The 27,684-nt window shown below is 37.8% G+C and overlaps 1 protein-coding gene and 1 pseudogene across 2 annotated transcripts; both read left to right on the top strand.

The window, feature by feature from the left end:
* The first annotated feature begins 8,792 nt into the window (after positions 1–8,792).
* Positions 8,793–10,550, top strand: LOC147530811 (alkane hydroxylase MAH1 pseudogene; annotated as a pseudogene). Its single transcript, XR_015227968.1, has one exon. The product of XR_015227968.1 is annotated as an alkane hydroxylase MAH1 pseudogene (transcript).
* Positions 10,551–13,102: 2,552 nt separating this feature from the next.
* On the top strand, positions 13,103–13,660 carry LOC147530810 (uncharacterized). The gene has a single exon (XM_086647164.1). The coding sequence runs from the start codon at positions 13,103–13,105 to the stop codon at positions 13,658–13,660; it is 558 nt and encodes a 185-aa protein (XP_086503290.1).
* The last annotated feature ends 14,024 nt before the right edge of the window (positions 13,661–27,684 follow it).

The raw sequence follows: 27,684 nt of genomic DNA, 5'->3' as shown, positions 1-27,684 counted from the left end.
AAATCCTATGAGAACCTTGTTTAAACTTTGATGCTTGTTGGTGTCAGTCTAAGCATGGAAGAGACGAGAAATTCGTTATTAGCGGATGACCTTCGTAAGGTTGCTACTAGCAGTATGACGTCAGGTGGAATAGACAAGGATCAAGCACAAGGATTGTTTGCAAAGAGGGGGAGGAGTAATGAAAGAGGAAAGGGAGGGAAACCTAGATCCAAATCTAGAGGCTCTTTCAAGGAAATGTGCTTTAGTTGTGGTGAGCTTGGCCATTTTAAAGCAGCTTGTCCAAAGAGAAAGTTGAAGCAAACGAACGAAGGCTAGAAGGAGAAACAAGAGATACAAGAGGCGAGATATGTGTCAGAAGACCCGAGCGAGTGTTTCTCGGTGACAGAGGTGTCTGAGAATATCTCCGATAAGTGGATGCTTGATTCAGGGGCGTCACACCACATGTGTCCAAATAGGAAGTGGTTTACTACCTATAAGAGTATAGATGGTGGTACACTTATAATGGGTAATGATAATGTATGTAAAACTGTGGGACTCGGAACAATACGTGTCAAGATGCACGATGGAGTGGTGAGAACATTGACGGACGTAAGACACATACCCGATTTGCGGAAAAATCTAATTTCCCTCGGTGTGTTAGAGCGGAACGGCTGTAAGAAAATTATAGGGAATGGCTCCATAAAAGTCGTTAAGGGTTCTTTGGTGGTAATGAGAGGTACTCGTTACAGTAATTTATACAAACTTTTGGGAACAACAATTAGGGGAGATGTAACAGTAGGAATCAGTGGAAGGGATCCAACGGCTAGTACGAGGCTTTGGCATATGCGCCTTGGGCATATGTCATAAAAGGTCTATCTTCGATGTACGGGAAAGGCTTGTTGAAGGACATGAAGAAGCCTTACATGGAGTTTTGTGAGCATTGTGTGTTCAGGAAGGCACACAGGGTGACGTTCTCTTCAAGCAAGCACATGAGCAAAGAGGTATTAGACTACGTACATACCGATGTCTGGGGACCGGCAAAGTTAGCTTCCGAGGGTGGTTCTAGGTATTTTGTTACATTCGTTGATGATCATTCGAGATTTGTATAGCTTTAATTTCTGAAGCATAAGATTGAGGTATTCAACACGTTCCTGGTGTGGAAAGCAATGGTTGAGAACAAAACTGGTCGAAAGCTGAAAACGTTAAGATCGGATAATGGGACCGAGACAGATGGGGCATTGAAGAAGTTTTGTAATCAGGAAGGTATTGTAAGGCACTGGACAATAGTAAACACACCTCAGCAGAATGGAGTCGCAGAGAGATTGAATCGTACACTACTTGAGAAGGCTAGATGTATGCACTCTAATTCGAGATTAGGCGTAGAATGGTGGTCAGAATCTATTGCTACAACTTGTTATATTGTGAACAGGTCTCCTCATTCTTCTTTAGATGGCGGCATACCTTACGAGGTGTGGTCAGGTGAACATGCAGATTACGGGAGACTTAAGGTTTTCGGTTGTACGGCCTATTACCATATTAAAGGTAACAAACTTGATAATAGAGCAAAGAAGGCAATTTTCTTAGGATATACTACAGGAGGCAAGGGTTATCGGCTATTATGTACGGAAGACAAGAAGTTTGTAATCAGCAGAAATGTGGTGTTTGATGAGTCATCTGTTGTAGCTATGGCGAAAGCTACGGTGCCTAGTTGGGTCTACTAAATCTCAAGTAGTGGAAGTAGAAGCCAAAGACCAACAGGTTTTTAGGAGTCATGATCAGGTGGAGCATCAGGATAGTACTCTGGATGAGGAAATTGATGGACAAGATCATAAGGAGGTTTAAGGAGTAGGTACACAAGCTTTACAACAACAACAACAGGATGTTTCGGTACACACTAGGCCGAAACGGTTATATAAGCCGGTGCAGAGGTTAGGGTCAGACAAACCTCTTAGGCATTACGGGCAGACAAATGTGGTTGAATATGCATTCTCGGTGGAAGACGACGAGCCAGTCACCTTCAAACAAGCTATTACCGCGGAGGAAAGAGAGGGTTGGTTGGTTCCTATGCAAGAAGAGATGAAGTCTCTTCACAAGAACAAGACATGGGAGGTTGTCCCATTGCCCAAAGGTAAGTCTGTTATTAGTTGTAAATGGGTGTACAAGAAGAAAGAGGATTCTTCCGAGATGTAGGGTATAAGGTATAAGGCAAGACTAGTGGCCAAGGGTTATGCACAGAAAGAAGGGGTCGACTATAATGAGATTTTCTCCCCGGTCGTGAAACATACTTCTATTCGGGTGCTATTGAGTATTGTTGCTCACAGTGATCTTGAGCTGGAATAACTCGATGTTAAAACCGCCTTCTTGCACAGAGATTTGGAAGAAGAAATCTATATGGCTCAACCTGAGGGATACAAGGTTGAGGACAAAGAAAATCAAGTATGTCGTTTGAGGAAGTCTCTTTACGGATTGAAACAATCCCCTCGCAAATGGTACAAACGATTTGATTTTTTCATGCTAAAGCATGGTTTTCACATAAGTGACTATGATTGTTGCTTATACATCAAGAAGCTTCGTGAAGGTGACTTTATTTATCTCCTTTTGTATGTGGATGGCATGTTTATTGCTTCTCGAAGCATCATGGAGATTGATAAGTTGAAATCTCAACTCAGTCAAGAGTTTGAGATGAAAGACATGGGCGCTGCAAAGAAGATACTGGGAAAGAAGATTAAGAGAGAGAGGTCAAGTAAGAAACTGTACTTGAGCCAGAAAGGTTACATCGAACAAGTAGTTTCTCGATTCGGGATGCAGAACGCGAAGGCGGTGTCAACACTTTTGGCACCACACTTCAGGCTCTCAAGAAGACAATCTCCCACTACTACGGTGGAAAAGGATCATATGGATCGTGTATCGTATGCTAGTGCAGTTGGCAGTTTGATGTATGCTATGGTGTGTACTCGTCCGGATATTTCACAGGCGGTCAGTGTGGTTAGTAGGTTTATGGCAAACCCAGGGAAGACGCATTGGGAAGCTGTGAAATGGGTCTTGAGGTACTTGAAGGGTACCGCTGATACGGGTTTGTGCATTGGTGGAGACACATGTCAGGTAAGCGGTTATGTTGACTCAGATTATGCTGACAATCTAAGACGATCTACTACTGGTTATGTATTTAGGCTACATGGTGCTCCAGTTAGTTAGCGATCGATGTTACAATCTACAGTTGCGTTATCTACTACGGAGGTCGAGTATATAGCTATGGTCGAGGGTATGAAGGAAAAATTGTGGTTAAGGGGTCTTCTGGATGATCTAGGGGTTAAGCAGGAGTGAGTAGATGTATGGTGTGATAGTCAAAGTGCGATCCACTTGGCAAAGAATCAGGTTCATCATGCTCGTACTAAGCATATCGATGTCAAGTATCACTTCGTCCGAGATGTCATAGAGGAAGTTGATGTTTCTCTCATGAAGGTTCACACAGATGAGAATCCCGCAGACATGTTGGCTAAAGTGGTGACGTGTAGCAAGTTTCAGCATTGCTTGGAATTGCTACAAGTCGGCTCGTGTTAAGTTGCCCGAAAGGGCGTAATAGCGACATGGTAAATTGTATGTGAAGGATTGGTAGAACTACGGTAGGCTTGATCCTGTAAAAGGGTACGTAGGCAGCCATGGTCATATGGCGCAGTCGGATGAAGTTACAAGAAGCAGATATATCTTTACAAGGAGTAGAGCTGGTGTTCGTCCAAAATTTGAACTATATCAAATTGTGTACGAGGTGGAGAATTGTGAGAAGAGGTTGGTGTTAGGAATCCTTTCTCAAATTGGATTTCCAATTGGACTCAAAATTGGAAACTACTCAAAATTAGGAAACTGCTCAAAACTCAAGATTGGAGTCAGTTTTCAATACTATATATAGGGGGTTTGAGTATTGGTCAAATACACAATGATGAGTACGTAAAGTACTCCTTTTTCGGACTATATTTTACGGTCTTTACATGTTAATTTTGGTGGAAATGATTTAAGTTACATGGTTTTTCTAAAATACAAAGAAGTTATTAATTATAAGAAGCTGGTGAAGATATTTGATTGACTGGTGACTTGGTGGTTGAAGATTCTAAAAATATAGTTAATATAAGGTGCGTTCAGCAGTTGAGCTATCTACAGGGGCAATTTTGGATTATAAGGGACTGATGTGTGAGAAACAGGAAATAGCATTGCTGCCACGTGAATGAGATATTATGGTCACCGTGACGTCACCGTGACGTCAGCAACACTTTTTTTTTGTACTAATCAACAAAACAGTACCTCCCATTTTTAAATACCGCCATGCAGTCATGCACAAGGGAAGTCGGTGGGGAATGTTTGGCAGTTCCTAAATTTTGGACTTTTGAGAGATTATAAAAGCCAACCAATATCAATGAAGAAAAACACACCTCCACACATCAATATTGAGTGCAACTTTATGGGAGTAATACAAGAGACTTATTAGCTTCTTTTGGAGTATAATTTTGGGAGATTCTTGAGCTACAATTCAAGACAAATTTTAGAGAAAGATGGGAGTAACGGGCTTCATCAAATATCAATTTGGTTTTATCTTTTCCTCTCTTCTCTTTTACTTGTCAATTATTAATTGAACCATGTATTTAATATTCATGGGTTTCTAACTCTTCCACTAGGATAGAGGATTAAACCCTAACATGAGTATTTGAAATTCTAATATCATATTTATTTTATTATCTCTTTTAATGTGTCTTAATGTTTTACAATTCACCGTACTTAAGTTAGCCTAAGAAACTAACAACTTGGTTCCTAATTGCATGATATTTTAAGTGAAGTGGGTCATGAGTTTAGTTAATTGTGAAAAGTTCTTTATTGTTTTATCTTCCGAAAATTAAATATTGATTTCTAACAATTTTTGAGTTATCAAAGAGGGATAATAAGTTGAATTAGATATTAGATTCGAATATGATTTTTAGTGGTGAATTCCAATATCCTAGATTTACCAACTTATAGTTTTTCATCACAACTTTATTTTGTTTTCTAAGTTTCAATTTTTAGTTTCTCAAATTATTCTCAAAATCAATTGTCCACTTTTCTAGTTTGTTAGTTAATTTTAGGTTTAGGTTTAATTCCAAACAAATCTTCGTGGGATCGACCTCGTAATACTTGCCATATTCACATACGGTTCGTGCACTTGTGAGTTTTAATTTAGTCTAGTTAGCCTAGTATTTAGGTTCACTAGATTTCACATCAAGTTTTTGGCGTCGCTGCCGGGGATTTGTTTTTAGGAATTGTTTCTAAATTTGGAATTGATTTTTAAACTAGTTAGTTAATTATAAGAAGCTGGTGAAGATATTTGATTGACTGGTGACTTGGTGGTTGAAGATTCTAAAAATATAGTTAATATGAGGTGCGTTCTGCAGTTGAGCTATCTATAGGGGGCAATTTTGGATTCGAAGGGACTGAAATGTGAGAAACAGGAAATAGCATTGCTGGCCACGTGAATGAGATATTATGGTAATGGTGACGTCATCGTGACGTTATCGTGACATCAGCAACAATTTTTTTTTTTTTTTTTTGTACAAAACAACACCTCCCACTTTTACTTCCAAAAAAAAAAAAAAAACACCTCCCACTTTTAAATACCGCCATGCAGTCATGCACAAGGGAAGTCGGTGGGAAATGTTTGGCAGTTCCTAAATTTTTGACTTTTGAGAAATTATAAAAGCCAATCAATATCAATGAAGAAAAACACACCTCCACACATCAATATTGAGTGCAACTTTATGGGAGTAATACGCAACTTTATGGGAGTAATACAAGAGTCTTATTAACTTCTTTTAGGGTATAAGTTTGGGAGATCCTAGAGCTACAATTGAAGACAAATTTTAGAGAAAGGCGGGAGTAACGGGCTTCATCAAATATCAATTCGGTTTTATCTTTTTTCTCTCTTCTCTTTTACTTGTCTATTATTAATTGAACCATGTATTTAATATCCATGGGTTTCTAACTCTTCCACTAGGATAGAGGATGAAACCCTAACATGAGTATTTGAAATTCTAATATCATATTTATTTTATTATCTCTTTTAATGTGCCTTAATGTTTTACAATTAACCATACTTAAGTTAGCCTAAGAAACTAACAACTTGGTTCCTAATTGCATGATATTTTAAGTGAAGTGGGTCATGGGTTTAGTTAATTGCAAAAAGTTCGTTATTGTTTTATCTTCCGAAAATTGAAGATTGATTTCTAAAAATTTTTGAGTTATCAAAGAGGGATAATAATTTGAATTAGATATTAGATTCGAATATGATTGTTAGTGGTGAATTCCAATATCCTAGATTTACCAACTTATAGTTTTTCATCACAACTTTATTTTGTTTTCTAAGTTTCAATTTTTAATTTCTCAAATTATTCTCAAAATCAATTGTCCACTTTTCAAGTTTGTTAGTTAATTTTAGGTTTAGGTTTAATTCCAAACAAATCTCCGTGGGATCAACCTCGTAATACTTGCCATATTCACATACGGTTCGTGCACTTGCGAGTTTTATTTTAGTCTAGTTAGCCTAGTATTTAGGTTCACTAGATTTCACATCACACAACAATACAAACAGAACAACTATTCAACATAGAGTGTGAGCAAGTGAAAGAAATTTAATTCATTGTTTTTTTAGCGGTGTTTAATTTCTCGGTCGTCGAAGATCTAGTATAGAAGGTTATTTTCTATACGGTACCATCTTGGGACGAACTTGCGGGTTGTGTGAGTCGTCTTCATCTATCCTTCAATAAAGTTTTCTTGTTCGCCCGAGGACGTAGGCTTTAAAGCCGAATCTCGTTAATTCTATTTATATATTCATTTTTTGACTTAGCTTTCGATTAATTTTTATAGTCGGATCAATTTCAAGGATAGGTTTGATAGCTTCCGCGAACTCCTAGTACTAACATAAAAACCAGTATTGAACATCATATGGATTATCAGCTGGTGAAAGAAGTGGACTATTGCAAGCCGCCTCCAAGAGGTTTATTGAAAATCGATTTTGATGGGGTGTGTTAGAAATATAGTCCAATATAGTCCCACATTGTTCAATTGCTTAAACTTTTCTCTTGTACTACTCCTTATAATGATCTTATGTAATACCTATGAAAATCAATACAAATCACTACAATTCTCTTTTCTTTCATGGTATAAGAGCTTCTAGGTTTTTTTTTCTTGGGTTAGTCAATAGAGTCTTCCGCTTGCCGGCGGCGGTAGTCCCATTAATGACTACCGTCCGCCGGACTTTTATCGGTTTTTAGTTCAAGTTTAGTATTTTTTTTTTCTTTCTTTCAAATAAGAGTAGTTCTCTTCTAGTGTTGAGATCTAATCATTCTTCAATACTTTTCTCAATAGTATTTGAAGATGATGAAGATTAACAAGAAGATGAAAGATCCAAAGAAGAGTGATTTGTTGAAGAAATCACATGATATACTCTTCAATGATCTCAAGCATTTCAAATGTCAAGTCCTCCACAACATCAAATCTATGTGTATCCATGGTCCATGAAGTTATATTTTGAGAGAAATTGGAAAACTATTAGAGAGGGGGAAAAGAATTCATGGATTTCTTTGTTAGAATAGTTATATACCCCATGTTTATCTTGAAACTATACTTATAATTCTCCAAAACCTTGATTTACAATAGATGCACATGAAGTGTTTGATAGAATGTATCAAAGAAATCATGCTTATTCTCAAAGATGGTTTTCTTTTGATGTTTTTGAAAACATGTTTGTGGGTTCCTTTATGGCAAAAGAGTTAATTCTCTTCAATTGATTTGCTCATACTTCTTATATCCAAGATGAGAACTCTCAAATGTTTGTTACTTTAGTATGCTACTTGGTTCCATTATATTTTCTATAAGATCAAAAGAAGAGGAGACATGAGAAAGAGTATAAATGAAGAATAGAAGTGGGAAGGTCAAGATCGAATGATTGTTAGTGTTTATGTTCAACAACACATAAAATCAAGTAGATCAAAAACTTGAATTGCATTGATGATGGTGGAGTAATAATCATGTGTAAGGGCTATTAAAAACCAAGGTAGGAAGATCTCCAAAACCGGACAATGGTTAGTAATTGTCAACCGGACAATGGTTAGTAATTGTCAATACCTGGCAATGGTGCCAACTTTTCTTCATATGGAGAAAAGCAAAATCAACAACATCAACATCAAAACCTGGCAATGGTGCCAACTTTTCTTCAAGTGAAGAAAAGCAAAATCAACAACAATATCAACATCAACAAAACCTGGCAATGGTGCCAACTTTTCTTCACGTGAAGAAAAGCAAAATCAACAACAAACAACAACATAGCAACCTCACACTGATGCCTCCATCAAGTCAAAATCTACAAATTTGTTTAGCAAACTCATGAATTTTTCACTAGCAAAAGTCATTCGTTTGAGGGGGAATGTTAGAAATATAGTCCAATATAGTCCCACATTGTTCAATTGCTTAAACTTTTCTCTTGTACTACTCCTTATAATGATCTTATGTAATACCTATGAAAATCAATACAAATCACTACAATTCTCTTTTCTTTCAGGGTGTATTACAATAATATAGCGGGATCAACTAAAGCGTGTAGAAATGAAGACGGCAATTTTGGGAGGTCACGTGTAATGACTCTTGGTACGGACCCTACCTTCCTAGGGTTGACAAACGCATATGTCATTCCCACCTTCATTTAGCATATATAAAGGCTCCCTTTAAACATACGTTTCATTACATTGTTAGAACATAGTAGTTAAAACTTACTTTCAAAATTGTGGAGGATTGAACTATTGAAAGTAACCTAAACTATTGAAATATACCTAAAGTATTGAATGATACCTAAAAGAAGGCGCTTTATAATCTGATTTAAATCCCAATCTATAATTCTTCATTGCATCTACTCAAGACAATACATGGCCTATTTTCATATTGATCATCTGCTTTCTTCTCTACACCTTAATGCTTTCTTCCATGGATGGTCACTTCTTTTCTTGTTCATTGTTCTTCCTCTTTTCTCTCTAGCTTTTTACTTCAAAAAGAACAGCCAAGCCATAAACTACGTGCTTTTCTTCGGTACCCTTCCTTCCCTTCTATGGAATTCAAACCGGTTACCTGATTGGTTATCGGAGGTATTTATTTCACTTGGAAGCACAAGAGGTTCTTTCTTCGTAGATGGACCCATTTTTTCGAAACTTAGATATGTTGCAACTTGTCATCCTCAAAACATAGAATACATACTTAAAACAAACTTCAAGAATTTTCCGAAAGGCTCAAACTTCAGGCAAGTTTTTAGCATTCTTGGTGATGGGTTGTTCAATGTTGATTCTGATGCATGGCTTCTACAAAAAAAAATGGCTCATGCAGGATTTGCATCAATGGAGTTTAAAGTCCTAGTCGCTAACATGACCCGTAAAGTGGTAAAAGAACAATTAGTACCATTTCTAGATCATGCTGCGAAAAACAGGTTAACAATTGATCTGCAAGATCTGTACTTAAGATTTTCTTTCGATAGTAATATGGGTCTTATATTTGGTAGAAATGAAAAACATCTATCTATTGAGCTTCCTTCTAATGAATTAGCTAATGCACTTGATGATGCACAAGAAGCTGTACTCTATCGGCATGCAATGCCAATATTTTTATGGAAGTTATTGAGTTTCTTGAGAATTGGTACAGAGGGGAAGCTGTGTAAAGCTCATCGAACAATAGATCTTATATTTCAAGGATATATTTCTCACAAAAGAGAAGAAATTCTTAAAGGAAAAGATACTGTTGATCTCTTATCTTCTTACATCAAAGCAAATGATGATATTTCCAAGAGTGATAAGTTTATGAGAGATGCCATGCTGAGTCTATTTATAGCAGGAAGAGATACAATTGGATCAGGCCTAACTTGGTTTTTCTGGTTGGTTTCTAAAACACCTTCTGTTGAGATGAAAATCCTCGAAGAACTAAGGCTTTTGTTGTATTCAAAAAACGTTAAAGAGGAAGACATAGAGAAAAAATGGCCATGGGTATTCGATTCCCATGATTTAAAAGGGCTAACATATCTTCATGCAGCAATATGTGAATCATTAAGAATGTATCCTCCAGTTCCTCTTAATAGCAAATCTGTTGAAACAGAAGACGTACTTCCGGATGGGACATCAGTCAGGCCAGGAATGCAGATAATAATTTCATTTTATTCCGTCGGAAGAATGCCATGGATTTGGGGAGAAGATTGTTTGGAGTTCAAGCCAGAGAGATGGATTGATGAAGATGGTAAGCTACGCTTCGAACCCATGTCGAAATTCTTTGTCTTCAACAAAGGACCAAGGACATGCTTAGGTAAAGATATATCTTTCACACAGATGAAATCTGTTATTGCAGCCGTGCTCTTTAACTTCCATATTGATGCAATAGAGAACCATATATTTCCAAAACCAGCTATAAATCTCCATGTGCGAAATGGGTTGAAGGTTAACATAAAGCGGAGAGCCGTGGAAGGTTTCGTTTAGGTACACATATATCTTATCTACTAGCTCTTAAATAAAAGCACTCTTTAGTAATATGTTTGATTCCTTTGGTAATATATAAAAAGTGTATATATATCTTAAAAAGCTAGGAGTGGGGTTTGTAAAAATGTAATTTTTACATTTTAGTTATTAAAAGAATATACTTATATTATTATAAGAAATGTATACATAATAAAAAATAGGGTTATTTTGCGACAGGGGCGTAGATAAGTACCGGGTTTTGCGAAAGGGACATGACTATTTGTTATTTTGCGAAGGGGTCGTGGACTAACATTGACTGTTAAATAAATGTTAAATTTAACATCACATTACATGAATAGTTAACATTTTTCATCTTCTTTTTTTTTTTTTCTTTCTTCCACCTTTGATTTTCATCAGAAATTAAAAGAGGTGTTGTCGCTTGAGTTTTACCAAGAGATTGTGCCGACTAGAGAAGAGTTTAGGGTTTTTTTTCGTCAGTTTTTTGGTCTTTTTTTTAATTCTTTTTTTTTACGAATCCTCATCACACTTCTTAAATTCTTTTTACTTTCTAACTCTTTAAATTGAGTAGACAAAATAAAGTTTAGATTTATATTCATGTGCTTTTAGATTTTTTTCTCTCTTGTTTATGCCGGAGTTGAAATTTTGCTTCCTTTTTTTATATTTCACATAAATATATTTTGATTATATCATTTATTCATCATGTATTAGATTATGAAATTCATTATTTAAATATGTAATGCTAGAAAATCTAGAAAAATAATGTTTTTCAAGGTGGATGTCTTAATTTTCACCTTTGCGAATTTAGTGTCAAAATCGCATAAATTTCTTAAATGTAACAATATATTTTTTTAAGTAATGGATTTAGATTAACGGTGTTAGAACTTAACTGGTCAACACTAGTCCACGACCCTTTTGCAAAAAAATAAAAGGGCATGCCCCTTTCGCAAAACCCGGTACTTATGTATGACCCTTTCGCAAAATAACCCTGAAAAATAAACTGATAAAATATGAAATCAACTTTTCATATACTCATATATAGTTGTAACTGTGAGGAATTAAAACTTTGTTTTTAGTGGTGATGATGGTTTTAGTTGGGGGCAGTGGTATGTTAAAAAGGCCACAGCTTTGGGGCATAAAGAAAAATCTTCAACTCAATAGAAGACCAGGAAGGGGGAAGCCTTCCCATTGCAGCAGGGCAACATATCTGCTGCCGTGCTGTGCAGGCGAAGGGGCTTTCCCCTTCATCGAGATTGCATCAGGAGATGAATGGATACGGTGCTGTGCAGGCGAAGGGGCTTTCCCCTTCCCATTGCAGCAGGGCAACACATGATTCCCCTTCATCACTAAACTCTCAAACAGACAGGGGATATATCAAAAAAAAGGATTAATCACTTCCCAGCATGTGAAATCAACAACCAACAACAATAGCAGCAAGCCGGTACATCGAGGAGAAGGTCACCAATACCATGAAGAAGGATCAGCCCAAACCAGGGAAGACATCTAATTTTTCTTTTAATTTACTTAGGCATAAGAATATAACCTATCTACTGTTACTTCACATGGTTCATGCTAATATTTGATTAAAAGTGGATAGCTTTGACTTTAATCCTGTTTTTGCCTTGGTAGAAAATTAAAATTTTAATCAGAGTTCACTTCCTTCACTCCCACCTATAGTAGACAGTGAGTTGTATTTGCTTCTTCTTTATTTGTTAGTCTCTCTCTTATTCGAGTAGGTATTCGTCTACCAATTTCATACGATCATATTGTATTATATTGGTCTAGCCTCTTTCTTCGTCACTGCTTTTAATTTGCTTTCTATTATTAGTAGTTCATGCCTCTCTGTGGTTGATTACAGACTGTTAGATTTCTTATAATGCTCTTTAATATAAATAGTGGTCAGTGACATCTCTGTATCTATTTCTTTCCGGTTACCTTTACTTTCTTCTTCTCTGTAAATTAGGGATATCTGTGTCTGTCTTTGTTATGGTATGTCTCTTATTTTGGTTTGCTTGGTAGCTTATTAAGTTTTAATAGTTCAAAAAAAAAAAAAGATTATTAAGTTTTAATGTTCGTCTCTCCCTTCTTTCTCTCTCTCATTCCATATTTGTTTAGTTTTGTTTTCAGGTTCTGTCTTCCTTCCTCTTCTGTTAGTATGTTCTAGTCTCTTTTGTTTTAAGCAGCATAATATCTCTAATTAGTATGAGATAGATAGAGATAGTTGTTTCAGTTCTTCCATGGTATGTGCTAGAAAGCTTTTCTGACCTTTTGTTAGCTGCGACATATGGAATTTCTATAGTTCTTGGGTATGATATATTCTCTATAATTGTAGATTTTATTTCTTTCTTCTTCTGTTATTAGCTGCTGTAAAATTTTATTTAGGTGGTTTATTTTAGTCCTTAGTTTGTATACCTATACAGTATTCTCTTTCACTTTGAGACTTAGCTTGTTCTAGTTTCTCCCATTGCTCCTGTTTGTTTTATCTTAGTTCTTCCGTCTGTGGTGCCCAGATAGGCGGCTTTTATCTTTGGGTTGGGGAGACATTCGGCTCTTATTCTTACCTTAGGCCTGCCTCTATACCTTTCATTGGTTAAAGGCACCCATCGATGGAAAACCCTTCGATTTTAAGCTGGAATGTCAGAGGAGCTTCATCCTTCCTCACTAAAAAGCACATCCTTGCGATTATCATGAAAAATCAACCAGACATCATCTTCCTCTCGGAAACGAAAAACAGATCCAATAATATGAACAAAATTATTCCCATTAACAAAAACTACTCTAGTCACTATGTGGAGCCGATTAATAAAGAAGGTGGCCTAGCTCTTTACTGGAAGCACCATCTAGACATCAAGATTAAATACTCTGACAACAACATTATTCATGCTGAGATGAACAATGTCAAATGTCCTAATCCTATTATGATTACAGGCTTCTATGGATCCCCCTATAACAAGAATAAGCTTAAACCTTGGAATACCCTCCATGATCTAAATGTTAACCAGGACTTCCCCTGGATAGTGATAGGGGATCTCAACTGCATTCTCGATCCCACAGAGAAAAGTGGTGGATCAGAAGGGACCAGCTCACATACTCCTAGGATTACGGAAATCATCAGCGACATAGGTCTTATGGATTTGGGTTTCCAGGGCAATCCTTACACTTAGAGTAACAAACAATATGGTGAACATCTGATTCAAGAAAGACTGGACAGGGCTATGGCAAATCTTCCTTGGCTTCTCCAATTTCAATCCTCTGGAGTCACACACCTAGATGCGGTTGGGTCTGATCATCTGCCGATTCTCCTGGATAACAAAGACACTAGCCAACCCCACCCTAAACCCTTCAAGTTTATCAGAACCTGGATGACCCACCCAGATTGTTTCACCTTTATCGAAGATAATTGGAATCACATCAAACAAAATCAAGAACCGAACAACATCCAGAAGGATCTAAAGAAGCTTAGTAAAAAGCTTACTTATTGGAATAAGAAAGTCTTTGGAAACATTGAGAACAACATCAAGAGGATTACTAAGAATCTGCAGAATAGTAGATCCAAGGAAGAGTACAACCGCCTCAATTTAGCACTGGAAGAACTCTACAACCAGCAAGAAAGTCTATGGAAGGAAAAATCGAGAAACAACTTTATCACCCTGGGAGATAAAAATACCAAATTCTTCCATTCCCAGGCTATTCAGCGCAATAGAACGAACAAGATCAGCGCTATCAGAGATCATAACGGAGATTGGAAAGAATACGTAAAAGAAATTCAAGACATTTTCACTTCCCACCTCCTCAACATCAGCACCACTATCACCTCAAGAGAGGATCCCAATACCCTTAATCTTTTCAACCCTACGATCACCCATAATCAGAATCTAACCCTTCTAGCCATCCCTAGCAAGGACGAGATCGACTGGGCTATAAATAGTCTTAAAAAAGAGGCGGCCCCGGGCCCAGATGGTTACCCTCCTTTTTTCTTTCAATCAAACTGGGAGACTATCAACTCAGACATCTACGACCTGGTTAAAAATTTCTTTACTACTGCATCCCTCCCCCCTGAAATAAACCACACCCATATATGCCTTATTCCAAAAACCCCCACACCCCAAACTCCTGCAGACTACCGTCCAATCAGTCTCTTAAATACCACCTACAAGATCATCACCAAGCTGATGGCAGAGAGATTTAAAAATACTTTAAACCCTATCATCTCCCCTTTCCAAGCTGCCTATGTCCCTGGTAGACAAATTACCGACAACATTATTATGGGTCAGGAAATCATTCACTCGTTCAAGAAAATGAAAGGTGCTGCAGGTTATTTTGGTCTCAAGTTAGATATGTCCAAAGCGTTTGACAGAATAGAATAGAAATATCTTATGGACATCATGAGAAGTTTAGGATATGCAGACCACTGGATTAAAATGATTCACGCTTGTATCGCGACATCCTCCATGGCAGTGCTTATCAATGGTCGGCCAGGTAATACATTCTATCCGTCCAGGGGTATTAGACAAGGAGATCCACTCTCGCCATTTCTCTTTACGATTGCGATGGAAGGGCTTAGTCGAAAGCTGCTGTCAAATAATAGCCAAGACAGGTTTTTGGGTTTTCCCACTAATCACTCTGAACTTGAGATTTCCCATCTTCTTTTTGCAGATGACTGCATCATTTTTGGCAAGAATACTATCGACAACATTCACAACCTTAAGAAGATTCTCCAAGACTTTTGTGAAGCTTCGGGGCAAATGATTAACTACACCAAGTCCAACATCTTTTACTCCAAGAATTCGCATCCCAAATTCAAACGCCTCATTATGCGTGCGCTTAAAGTCAAATATGCCTCCACTTCGGAGAAATACCTAGGATCTCAGCTTTTCATTGGTGCTCGGAAAACTAAGGTTTTCAAGGATATACTAGATCAGATCAAGAATAAGCTAAATAAATGGAATCATTCTTTTTTATCCCAAGTTGGTCGCACTGTGGTCATCTCGGCCATAGCTGCAGCCGTACCCCGATATCAGATGCAATGCTTTGCAATTCCAAAAGGAATTAGCAAACGCATCAAGTCCGTCCAACGGAACTTCTGGTGGGGTAAGTTAAAGGGTATATGCACCAAAGCCTGGTCATATATTTGCTTGCCGAAGAGCATGGGGGGTCTGGGCATCCATCTACCGGAACTTGACAATACTGCTTTACTCTCTAAGATGGCATGGAGACTTAAAACTAATACGGAGGCTATGTGGGCAAAACTTCTCAAAGCTAAGTACTTTCCCAACTCGGATAACCCAGGCCCAGCAAAGGCACATCACTCTTGGATCTGGAAAAATATAAGAAAACACTACAACATCATTGAAAATCTATCCACTTGGGAGGTAAACTCAGGTAATGATATTAATATATGGTCTGACAACTGGAACCCTGAAATAAATGGAACGTTGATAAACAACAACAACTCCAATCTAACCAAAGTGGCTCAGCTTATCACGAATAACAATTGGAGTAATGATGCACTCAATGCCAACTTTGATTCCAATACTCAGAACCTCATCAGAGTCATCCCGGTGAACAACGAAGGTAAAGATCAACTCAAATGGAAGCTCACCAAATCGGGTAAATTCACTGTTGCATCTATGTACCATCACTTAAGCACCAATAATATAACCCAGAATCCTAGCTCTCATAACTGGAAGTTCATCTGGTCTCTCCCGACCATTCCACGTATCCAAATCTTCATATGGAAAATTTGTAACAAAGCTCTCCCGGTTAGAGAGAGAATTGGTAAATACATTGATAACAACACTAAATGCCCAAATTGCATAGACACTGAATCTATTGAGCATGCTCTATTACACTGTGCTATAGCGAAAAATATATGGTTCAAATTCAATATCATCTCAGAGAATATCACGTCCATTGAGGAGTGGATCTTCTCGTGGGAAGAAAATCCTGACCTTTGTTATACGAAAGAGAATATTCACTTTATTACTATCCTATGGATCTTATGGAAAATACGATGTGACCACTGTTTTCAACATGAAATCAATGATCTCCATCAAATTATCAAAATGATAGAAAACTTTCCGAAATATAACAAAAAACCCGAGAAAAACAACCAAAAAACCAAAGAAAAATGGCAGCCTCCGACCATTGACTTTATTAAGATTAATGTAGATGCATCGTTCTTAAATGTAACATCCAATACGGGAATCAGTTTAATTGCTCATGATGTAGAATCAAAATTTATAGCAGCGCAAGTCAAATCAGCGAGAGCGAGAAACAGTGAAGAATGTGAAGCCATGGCAATCTTATTCGGTTTAGAATGGGCGAAAGCAAAGAATCATAAATCAATAATCATTGAAAGTGACAACATCAATCTCATCAAACACCTTCACAACAAACATCATACAATTAGCTGGCAATCTCATATCCACATCAGAAGAATTCGAGAAAGTAGAAAAGAATTCGATGCGGTCCAATTCAAATACACAAGGAGAGAACTCAACTCGAATGCAGACAAATTAGCGAAATGGGCAAGGAAAAGAAACAAAAGCAAGACGTGGAAGAATGTTCCTTGTATTTTAGTTGATAAATATTGTAATAACGTTTTTATAAATTAATGAAAATCTAGTTCAACAACAAAAAAAAAGTTTGTTAAGGGACATATTTTACCATTAGAGCTAACAACTTTGTCTGTTTCAAAATTTATTGCTGGTTATACATACCGAATTTGACCTTCACGAGAAATGGGCCTCTGGGTGGTGGGGGGCCAAGGGCGCACGCCCTGCCCGCCCCCTCTTAAACACGCCCCTGCTAATCACTCATCAAACAACCCATTTCCCTTTCTATATGATTTTGAAATGTGACAGTGGCGATGGGCAGAAACTGTGGTGGCAGTTATCCGAATTTGTGGGTGAAGATGAAGATGAAGAATAAGGATTAACATGCAATCAGAATTATTTTTGGGCTAAAAATAAATGCTCCCCCTAAGTCAATCATGATTGCCTTATTCTTCATGCCCCGAAGACTTTTTATTATTCCCCAAAGTCCTGGTCGTTAAAATTACTATTGTTTTGTTGGTGATGATAAAAAAAAATGGTCATCAGTTGACTACGGTCAATTAGTCAAGAAAAAACCAAAACCCCAACAGGTCAACCCATGTCAAGTTATCGAAGAGGTCAAATCCTAAAGAGGTCTACCACTCAAACCAAGAACTAGGTGAGTACGATTATATTAGGCGGCAAAGTCCTGCTCTTACTCAAATACAACTAGGTCTGCCCTGGGATCTCAGATAGGATAATGGTGGTCCGCGTAAGTGGGGCCGATACCTCAATCGCGAATTATTGGGGGCGGGGGGGGGGGGGGGGGTAGAAGCATACCTAATGGTTTACCGACTTAATCCCGAATACAATAAAGGTCCATGTCGGTGAAGATCTTTAATATTTACTAAACTTGGGGGTACAAGAGTCCCGCTAGGAGGAAACTTTACCCAGAAGATAAGCACGATCGGGAACACGATTTATCCTAAATACCGAGTATCCTTCACTAACGGAACTTGCCTATATCCAATATACAAAATCATTCTAAAGGGGAATCCCAATATCTTAAGGCTACAAAATAGTAATTTTGGTACAACAAGGTGGATCTCAACTGTCTCATCAAAACCTTTTATGAATAGTCAGCTAAAGAAGCTTATAACATGTAATGAACTAGCCTTCGAAGAAGGCACAACTCTGACAAAATTCCTGGAAAAGCAGAACTTTCGTTAGAATCACTCCCCAACACTTCCACGGAGTCCACAACGCCATCGTCCCATTCATCATCGTTGTAGGGAGACTCTCTCTAATTCCTTTTTCCCGATAAAAAGATGAGACGATCACATTCTCATCCGGATTTGAAGCCCAGCTTACACTGCTTCCTCATAAGGCGCGCGTGTTCTTCCCCCCTCACATAGGAAGTTATCTCCTTGTTTTTGGAAACGTCTCCATCTGCTGACAATTGCATTTCATGTTATAGAAACGGGCCCTCTCCTTTTTCTTGACGTTTAACATACCGGAGTTCTCTAGTCTTGAGAGTGCTGACCTCCGTCGCGTAAGAAGCCAAACGAGATTTTTGATAATTAAACTGAATCTCCGAGGAGGCCTTCTCCCGAAAACATCGTTAGTGAGCCTAAAATCTCAGAACGATGGAGCCCAATATTGAGATATCCTCTCAGTTCGCCAAAGTTGAAATCCCTTCAGACCATAATGAAGAGTTCACTAGAGTTGAAGTTGATTTGAAGTGGTTTGACTCAACTGAGGATGATGAATCACTGTTGATTAATTTTTTAAATGAGAGTAGTGATTCGCCTAACTTAGGCGAAAATCTAGAATTCTTTAAGGACACCAATGATAGCACGATAAAAGAAATTATATCTACAACCGACTTCTAGGTAGTGTGAGTCCGATGGCAGGCTTTCTTCACTGAAGGAACTCGAAGTACCTGTTCTAGAGACCCTTAGTTTAAGCGTTGGTGTCATTGATAGTCCTCTAGATTACTTTGCATTTTGCCCTTGAAACCATGTGTAGGTTTTGAAGCACTCTTTCCCTCTGTTTATCATTCATATAAAGACCCCTTCTATCTGGTTTGTACTCTCTCTAGCACATTGCCAAACTTAACGACCTCATTGTCGTCTAACTTTGGGGATTGTCCTTCTTTCTTGATAATCTGACCTACACTATCACCAAATTACTTAAAGGTGAGACTATCGTCCACTGAAAATTTTGTATTTTGGGTGGAGCCACAGATGTTTCGATTATTGGTTTACGGATAGTCACACATTCGTAATCCAGTAGGTATAATTCTTTCTATTTTGTTTCGTCATCTGTATAGTCTGGCTGAAGACGTTAACCTTAACCCTTTCTGGGAGGCAACCACGCTTAAGACGTTGGAATCTCCTAATACATTCCCTCATCCTGTTATTTTGCCTAGTCTTCGGAACATTGAGGGCAATGTTCGACTTAAGTTTGGGGATAGTGGATTGAACTGTTTAATAAATCCTTATTTCAAAAATTCAAAAGGGTTCAAAATTTTAAATTTTTGGATTGAAACAGTGAGTCTAGATATTTTTGCTTCTTAATGTTATATAGTCTAGTTGGTTGTGTTTTGCTAAAGGTTTTTCCACAAATTTCGAGTCTTGAGGTTGTCTGTGCACTAGCCTTGTGGGTGTTAGATAGGTGAAAGTAGACAATTCTGAGAGAACTAGATTAATTATTAGTCGAGACTTAACCCATGTGAGATTCTGGGCCTTCGTATTGTTCTTTGAGTGATCTCTTTTGCGTTACTCCAAGTAGAATGAAAAGCTACTCAACCTCGCAATACTGAAAGAAGAACTCATTGTATCTCTTGAGTTCAAATTTTACAACCACCAGGGATGTCCTCAAGGATGCCAACCATTCTCTTGTAGTCTGAGAAACTTGAAAGCAGTGTCAACTAGAGGAAGATAGAAACCTCATCCATCATTTAGAACCATGAAAATAAGGCATGACGCAAAATGAAGAGAATAATACCCAGGGAAAGTGTCGAGAAAGTACTTTGTGTATTTTGAGTTTTATTACCATAAGTGCATTGAAAAATGAAAATTAGAAAAATAAATAAATAAATAAATAAAAGAAGAGCAAAAAAAGTGTTTAGTTTTGTTGAAGTGTTTATCCCTTAAAGTAGTTCTTGAATATTTGAAGACGTCGAGTTATAAAGAGTTCTAGTTCAACCTTAGTGTCTATTGCCCTCTAGGAAGCATTGTTAGAAAGTAGTTCAGGTGAGAATAGTTGGTTAACTTCCTCATTCCGCATTAGTGGTTGTTTCCTTTATATGAGATCGGCCGTTCAAAGAAAATTTTAGTCTGTCTTTTGTAATGTGTTGAGTTGTCTTCATACTCATACTTACATATTGAGTGAGTTGTTTCTGAGCGACTTGAATTTTCGAGTGTATGACCATGAGGCAATAGTCGAGGCGAAATTTATTGAGACGGTAATCGAGGTCTTGTCTTTTCGGAACCGAAATGATGCTCACTTTGGTCGGTCACGTGCACTTCGTGTCTAGATTACTAGTGAAGAGGGTTTTAGCATTTGTATGGTCTGGTTGACTTGGATTTCATTTCTATTAGCTTTCATAAAATTTGACTAGATAGACATTTTTCAGTCCATGTTAGGTTTGTAACCTTTTGGATTTTTAATTTTGTGGGTATATTCACTACAAACCCTTACGAGACAAAACTCGTCCTCTAGGGTAACCTAGAGGTTTAATGGCTTGTTTCACGTGCTAAGTGTAATCGTGATCCCTTCGAAAGTGGTGAGTTAGGTATAGTTTCATTTTTCTGTTTTGCTTGAGGACTAGCAAAATCTAAGTTTGGGGATGTTTGATGAGACATGAAAATGTTCCATCTGATTCTTTTTTACTTTGGCATGTTAGTCTATTTCGAGGTGTTATTTCAATGAGTTGTTTGTTATTTTTCTCATGTGCTTTTTATGGAGTTCAATGTGAAAAACTGATAAAATCGGGAGAAAAGCATACTAGGGGCATTTTGGTCATGTGTTTAGTCTGGTAACTTAGGCAAGGTTTAATTCAGATGAGAAGTAGAGCCCAAGAACGGACCTAACGGTGAAAGTCGAAGTCAAATCAGGGTCTGGACGAGAAAACTAGAGCTAGTCAAAGTTGGGATCAAAATCATTTGTCCAAGGCAGCTAGTAGCCACGTGGCGCAATCTGAAGGCGAAATGAACATTTTCGGTGTACTACTGTCGGTTACGATTCAGGACTATTATTATCGGTTGGGATTTCATTGAGATCTAGCGGTCGGTTTCATTTCAAATACGCGTGACATCATCTAAGGAGTGTGTTTTGACTCTTTTGATACACCGAGAAGCACTGAATCCACCCCTCCTTGGCAGCAAGATACACGTTGAATGGGCGTGTTCATCTCTTTCCTTTTCTCTATTATATCTGTTATCCTAACGTGAATGGGAAGTTTTTGAATTTCTTTTTAAACAGAGAACGTAGAGAGAGAGAGGGAAGGAAATAATTCTCAAAGAAGGAAAGAAAGAGAGCTGGATATATCAAAAATTAGAGAAAGTTTCTGAAATTTAAAGGGAGAGAAGGATTCGGTTTATAGATTTAAGAGGGGTTCTGAAGCAAAGATTGGAAAACAGGAAGAGAAACAGAGCTCCTTTGAAGTTTATCTCTCTTTTCTTCTTTACTGAGCTTCAAGGGAATTCTAGTGGGAGAGAGAGAAGGGGAAGAACAGAAACAAAGCTGTAGAGAAAGAAAATCTACTGTTAATGCATCTTCTTTTTTACATTTTTCAAAAACAGTGAGCTTCTAGAGAGAGACAGAGAGTAGTTTCCTTCTTTGTTTTCCTTCTGTTTGATTAGAGACTGAGATATTATATTGTAGAAGAGAGAGAGAGAGAGAGAGAGATGGATTTTGTTCTTCTCTTTTGCTGTTAATGAAATGTCAGAGCTTATATTAAGAGTTTTGGTGAAATTACTTTTGTGAAAAGAATCTTGCCATTACTTCGTTCCCTTCTTCATCGCCATTAACAAAACGTCAATCATTTGGTGATCTCTTTTTCGTTTTAATCTTGATTTTGTAATGAAACTCTCTGAAATGTGCTTAATGATCACATGTTGCTAAATCAATCGATCTAGGAGTTTGATGAAGTTTTAACATATGATATTGATATTCTTTTCATTTCTATTATCTTAATGTTCTTTGATCGTATTAATATTAAATTCTAGGTTTTGATATATGAAGATTTCTTAATTAGCTATGCTTTTGATTTAATGGTTTGTGTTTAGATTAAATTCTTTAAGAAGTCATGCTTATAGATTGTAAATTAATAGTTGCGACTTCAAGGTGTCAATACTTCGAGTTTAGACTTTAGTGTTATTCGACTTTAATTCGAATATTTTCCGGGGTTTGGTATGATCGGTTACCAAAACTTGAGTGATAAAAAAGGGATGTGCATGTTTAGGTCGTCAATAATACTTGTTAAGACGGATTATAAAATCCTAGGCTTTCTCCCCCATTGATCTCCTTGTATCATTAATATTTATGATCTTTAAGTATTTTATTGTTTCGGTTCATCACAAATCAACTTTGAAAAAAAAACTTCCTCTAGGTTAAGAACGAGTTTGACTAACTCTCTGCAGATCGAATTCGGTCATACCGGGATTATTACGTGACGCTCGTATACCTGCGGGTTGAGACCTTTTAGGGTAACCTTTTAGGCCCATCCGTCCTTGACTTTTTGTAAGAAGATGACAGTAGGATGGTGGATTTCACTTTCCTGTTCCTAGAATCTAAGGAAGTTGTGAAGTAAAGGTAAAATTTTCATTTTAAACAAAGGGAGTGAGGCCTTGAGAAGCCAAGGCATGGTAATCGAGAAAAGCGGCAGGGTTGATCCCATTACCCTTTTACAAGAGGTCAAGCCCCTCCGAGCACGTAACATCTGAAAAATCAGGAATAATCACAGGAAGATTGACGGTATCAACAGAAGAATAACTGGAAAGAAAGTCGAAGTCTTCCTCCACTTCCTGAGAGCGGATGAAGAAAATACTTTCCTTTTATCATCTTTCCAAGATTTTGAAGTATCAATGAAAGGACCTCGACGAGATGCAAAGTAGTACCAAGAAGAAGCAAATCGATCAGACTTTAATTGATAAAACTGGGCAAAAGCACAAAGACTGGCTTTAAGCCTCAGTTGTTTTGCAAATAAGAAAGAAGGCCATTACAATCATGACGACATTTGGATTGAGGAGACAAAAAAGGAGGCCAAAGTGGTCCAAAACTTCCACAAACAAATAAGGAAAGGGAAAAGACAAGCGAACCCTCAAGATGGTTTCGTAAATGCCGATGCGACATTGAGAAGTCGCGAAAGATTGTTCCTTGGATGACGGAAGAAGAAGCTCGAAGGTGTTAGGGACAGAGAACTCTTCACGAAGGGCCACAAGGTCTTTTTCGGTCATGACACTGGGGTGTTTTTGGTGGTCGCCAAACCAGGACCCAGGAGTTTGCATAGGCATTTCTAAAGAGATAAACGAGGAAGCTATGGAGAGGAAGGAGCTTCCATGACGGGCGAAATCAGAAAAGATGAAGGTAAAAAAACTACTGGCAAAGCAGCAAAATTTAAAGAAGAAGCAAGAGCTCTACCGCAATGATGGTGGAGATTTGTAAAAATACGTGATCGCCTTAGAGGCGAACACGTAATGCGTTTATCCTAAATGGAGAACGCAAGCAGCTGACGTTCCTATCTTAAGAGGACCTCGTTTACCAAAAAAATAAGGAAAAGAAAGCACATAAGACCACTCAACAAACAAAAGAAGATTGTTATTCATCAAATCAATATCTATTACAGAAGAAATTGTAGCAAAAAACATCGGACACGTGTATCTCGATTCTCGTAGGGCCAAAATTTCCTAGTAGGAGAGGAAAGGCATGTAGATGGATGATCAAACATGAAGGAAACCAAGAAGGTGAACAAAGCTTGAAAAACAGGGTTAAACATCGACCCATATTCAAGACACTTTCAACAACACTCCACCTTGACTTGAATATGCCTCCTTATTAAATTAAATATGTCACCAGCATAGATCAACACCTCTGAGCCATTATTGCACCAGCCCTGTCAGGCTTGCCCTCCTAAGGGTTCCAATCTGGAAATCCCAATCAAGTCTAAGCAATGATTAAACTTGAAAGTTGTCACTGCCTTGGTCAACATATCAGCTGGATTCTCTTCTGTGGACATCTTCTTGATCTTTTGTTCTCCACTCCTGTCTTGGTAAAGTGATACCAGATATCAATGTGTTTAGTTCTCTCGTGAATTTGATATTTGGTCAAATGGATCGTACTCTAGTTGCCGTAGTAGACCTCTAACACCTCCTGCTTTAGGCCTAAATCACCTACTAAATCCCTTAGCCATATTGCCTCCTTCATTGCCTTTGTTGCTACCATGTATCTTTCTTCCGTTGTAGACAAGGCACTTACTGACTGTAGCACCTCTCTTTAACTTATGGCACTCCCGTAGAGATTAAATGTATAGCCCGTCAGCGATCTCTTCCTATTAAGATCCCCTAAAAAATCCGAATCCACATATCCAATTAGCGATCCTGAAGTCTCCAATTTCTATTGTAAACTAGACCAACAACTGCAGTACCACCCCTATATCGTAGTATCCATTTCACAACCGACCAATGACCTCTCCCAAGTCTGCCCATGTATCTGCTGACTACACTAACAACATGTGAAATATCCGACCTTACTGTAGCACCCTTACTTTATAGGGGTGCTGCTAGCAAAAACGAGGGTGCAAATAGCAGCACCCTTATAAATACTTAAAATCTTTTAACCCTTCCTACCTCCTTTTATCTTCTTTTCCTGTTTCTTCTTTACCCGAGATAGTTGAAGTGGGGAGTTTCTTAAGTGAAAAAAAAGGGCTAGTGAGAGAAAGTGAAGACTAAGGGGGAAATCAAAGGGTTTGCTAGAGAATTGATTTTCTTCTTCTTTGTGGTCCATATCAGGTAGGTTTCTTTTTCCCTAGGGTTTATATAGCCCTCTTAAATTTCAAACCTAGATTTGAATGGTTAGAACAATAACAACTTTAAACCATGAAATTTTGTTAGGTTATCATCAAATTAGTACCAATTAGTGATACAATATACATATACTTTGATTAGAAACTAATCCCAACAACAATAAAGTAACCCTAGAACATTATACTTATAGTAATAGAGTATTTACATACCCGGACAGCAACCTAGGCCATTAAGGTTATATAAATTTAGTACAAATAGATCCGGACAGCAACCTAGAAGCTAAGAATTATTTGTGTTTATGTGAATGATGTTGATAATTGATGTTTGTGATCAATTAGATGTAATATTTTGCATCTCTAGACATATTATATAAGTAAATTCATCGTAATAGGTTATAGTGATATTATAACCAATATTTATCGTGTTTGACTCGTTTGATTGTATGAGATTATATGTATGATATTGGAGTATAAGTGTTATCCATAGTTGTGTGTGATATATTGCTTTAGGTTGTTAACCTAGAAAGCATAGGCTAGTCGGAACCAAGAATGGTTGGCTCGACATATGGGTCGATTGCAAACACTAGTTACCATTACGATATTGGATAACTTGGTGGACCATGATCTTGAGTTTCGTTAATGGATTAAGACTGGTTGGCTCGACATGTGGGTCGACTGCAAACACGGGTTTGTCAATTTGATATTGGACAACCTAGTGGACCAGGGGCTTGGGTTCTGATATGGATTGACGGTTGTAATCCATAGGTGGTTGGCTCGACAGGATGATCGATGCAAACACAAGTTCATTCTTGTGGACCACATACTTCTAGTTTGAGAAGTAATTTACCAACTAGAGGTTGGCTCGCCTCCTGCTCATATGAGAAGTGCTCATGTTGCACGGATTGCCTTTTGGAGAGGTATCCATGGTTTATTGAGAGGTTTAAGTCGATGCAAACACGGATGCTAAGTGAAGCTATCTCGTGGACCTCAAAATTGGTTATGCCCCTCAAAAAGGGAAGTTGTACTGTTTGAATCTCTTCAACTGTGAATCAGGTTGACTTTAGTGGTGTTGACACGAAAGGTGTAACGTAATAAACTGTTATTGTTTTTCTTCTGTTCGATATTTGGTTTTGTTATTGAATTGGTCTATTTAGACCTTAGGTAATTAGAAATCTACTAGCCGGGTTCTGACCCAGCCTACTATTTTTCAGGTGATAGAGATCGGGGAGCGCCACCAGCTTGATCCCAGTTCGTCAGTTCAATGCTTCTTTCTTAGTTTTCGCTTTCGAGATTAGGTAGTTATTTGGAGTTTCACTTTCTAGATAGTTATTTGCTTCATTCGTTATTGTCCGACCTACGTGTCGATGATTCAGAACCATTGTTTGGGTTAAGAAAGTTTAATGGATTTCTTTTAGATGATTTATTGATTCTTATGAGCTTCACATTTGATATTATTTGTCTCTTTTGATGGGTATATCAACTATGTTTACTGTTCTGCGGAGAAATGCTTTGAGTTTAGGTTTTCATGGCGGCCGACGTGGAAATCTAGGCTTGGGGCGTTACACTTACACAAACCATAGCATCCATAATGCTTCCCACTACACTTCCATAAAGCACCCGAGACATATACTTCGTCTCCTCATCAGTTGTCGGTGACAGTTTACATGAAATCTTGAAGTGTGCTGCCAATGGAGTATTGACAAGTTTTGCCTCATTCATATACATTCCAACACCTTCTCGATATATGTTTTCTGATACAAGAATGATTTACCAACAAATATGTCTCTCCCTATCTCCATGCCCGATATCTTCTTTGAGGCACCTAAGTCTTTCATCTCAAATTCAACCCTTAACTGTTCCTTTAACATGTGGATTTCAGACATTTCCTTGAAAGCTATCAGCATGTAATCAACATACAAGAGTAAATACATATATGAACCATCTGATTGGTTCATTTGATACACGAAACTACATGTATGCTTTTATCTTAAACTTTTTTTACCACAAAGGTATCAAAACGCTTATACCATTGCCTAGAAGATTGATTTATTCCTTGGATGTGCGCCACGTGTCCTTTTTGACTTTTGGTCCATTGAAATTGACCCGAACTTTGACTCGCTCTATTTTCCACATCCGGACTCCTATTTGACTTCCGTTTTCGCCTACGGGTTCGTCTTGGACTCTACTTTCCATCCCAGCACTAATACTGATCATGAAATCCGAATCACAAACTGACAAAAATGACCAAAATACCCTCAGTCTGCATTTCTCCGACTTTTATCCGTTTTGCACACATAACTCTGAAAAAAGTACCTGAGTAGAAAAAGAGGTAATTCATGAGAGTAACTTGCCCTAGATAGACTAACTCATCCAATTTAAGAGACTAAGATGTGACTAAGATAGACTAACTCTTCTACATTAATTCCGAGTGATCTCTTCTGCATTGATTTTGACTTGATTACTTCCTCCTTGAGTTCAATTCTTTTTATTTTCACTTTCATGCCTTATTCTCAGGATTCTAACTGGTAGATGAAGTTCCTATTTTCCTCTAGTTGACACAGTTATCAAATTTCTCTACCTACAAGAGAAAGGTTCGCATTCCTGATGACACCCCTAGTGGTTG

This window comes from Eschscholzia californica, unplaced genomic scaffold (assembly GCF_041429995.1).
Source record: "Eschscholzia californica isolate CP2 unplaced genomic scaffold, dmEscCali1.0.p SCAF_6, whole genome shotgun sequence".
NCBI classification, from domain to species: Eukaryota; Viridiplantae; Streptophyta; class Magnoliopsida; order Ranunculales; family Papaveraceae; genus Eschscholzia; species Eschscholzia californica.
This window is presented reverse-complemented; position numbering and strand designations above follow the sequence as displayed.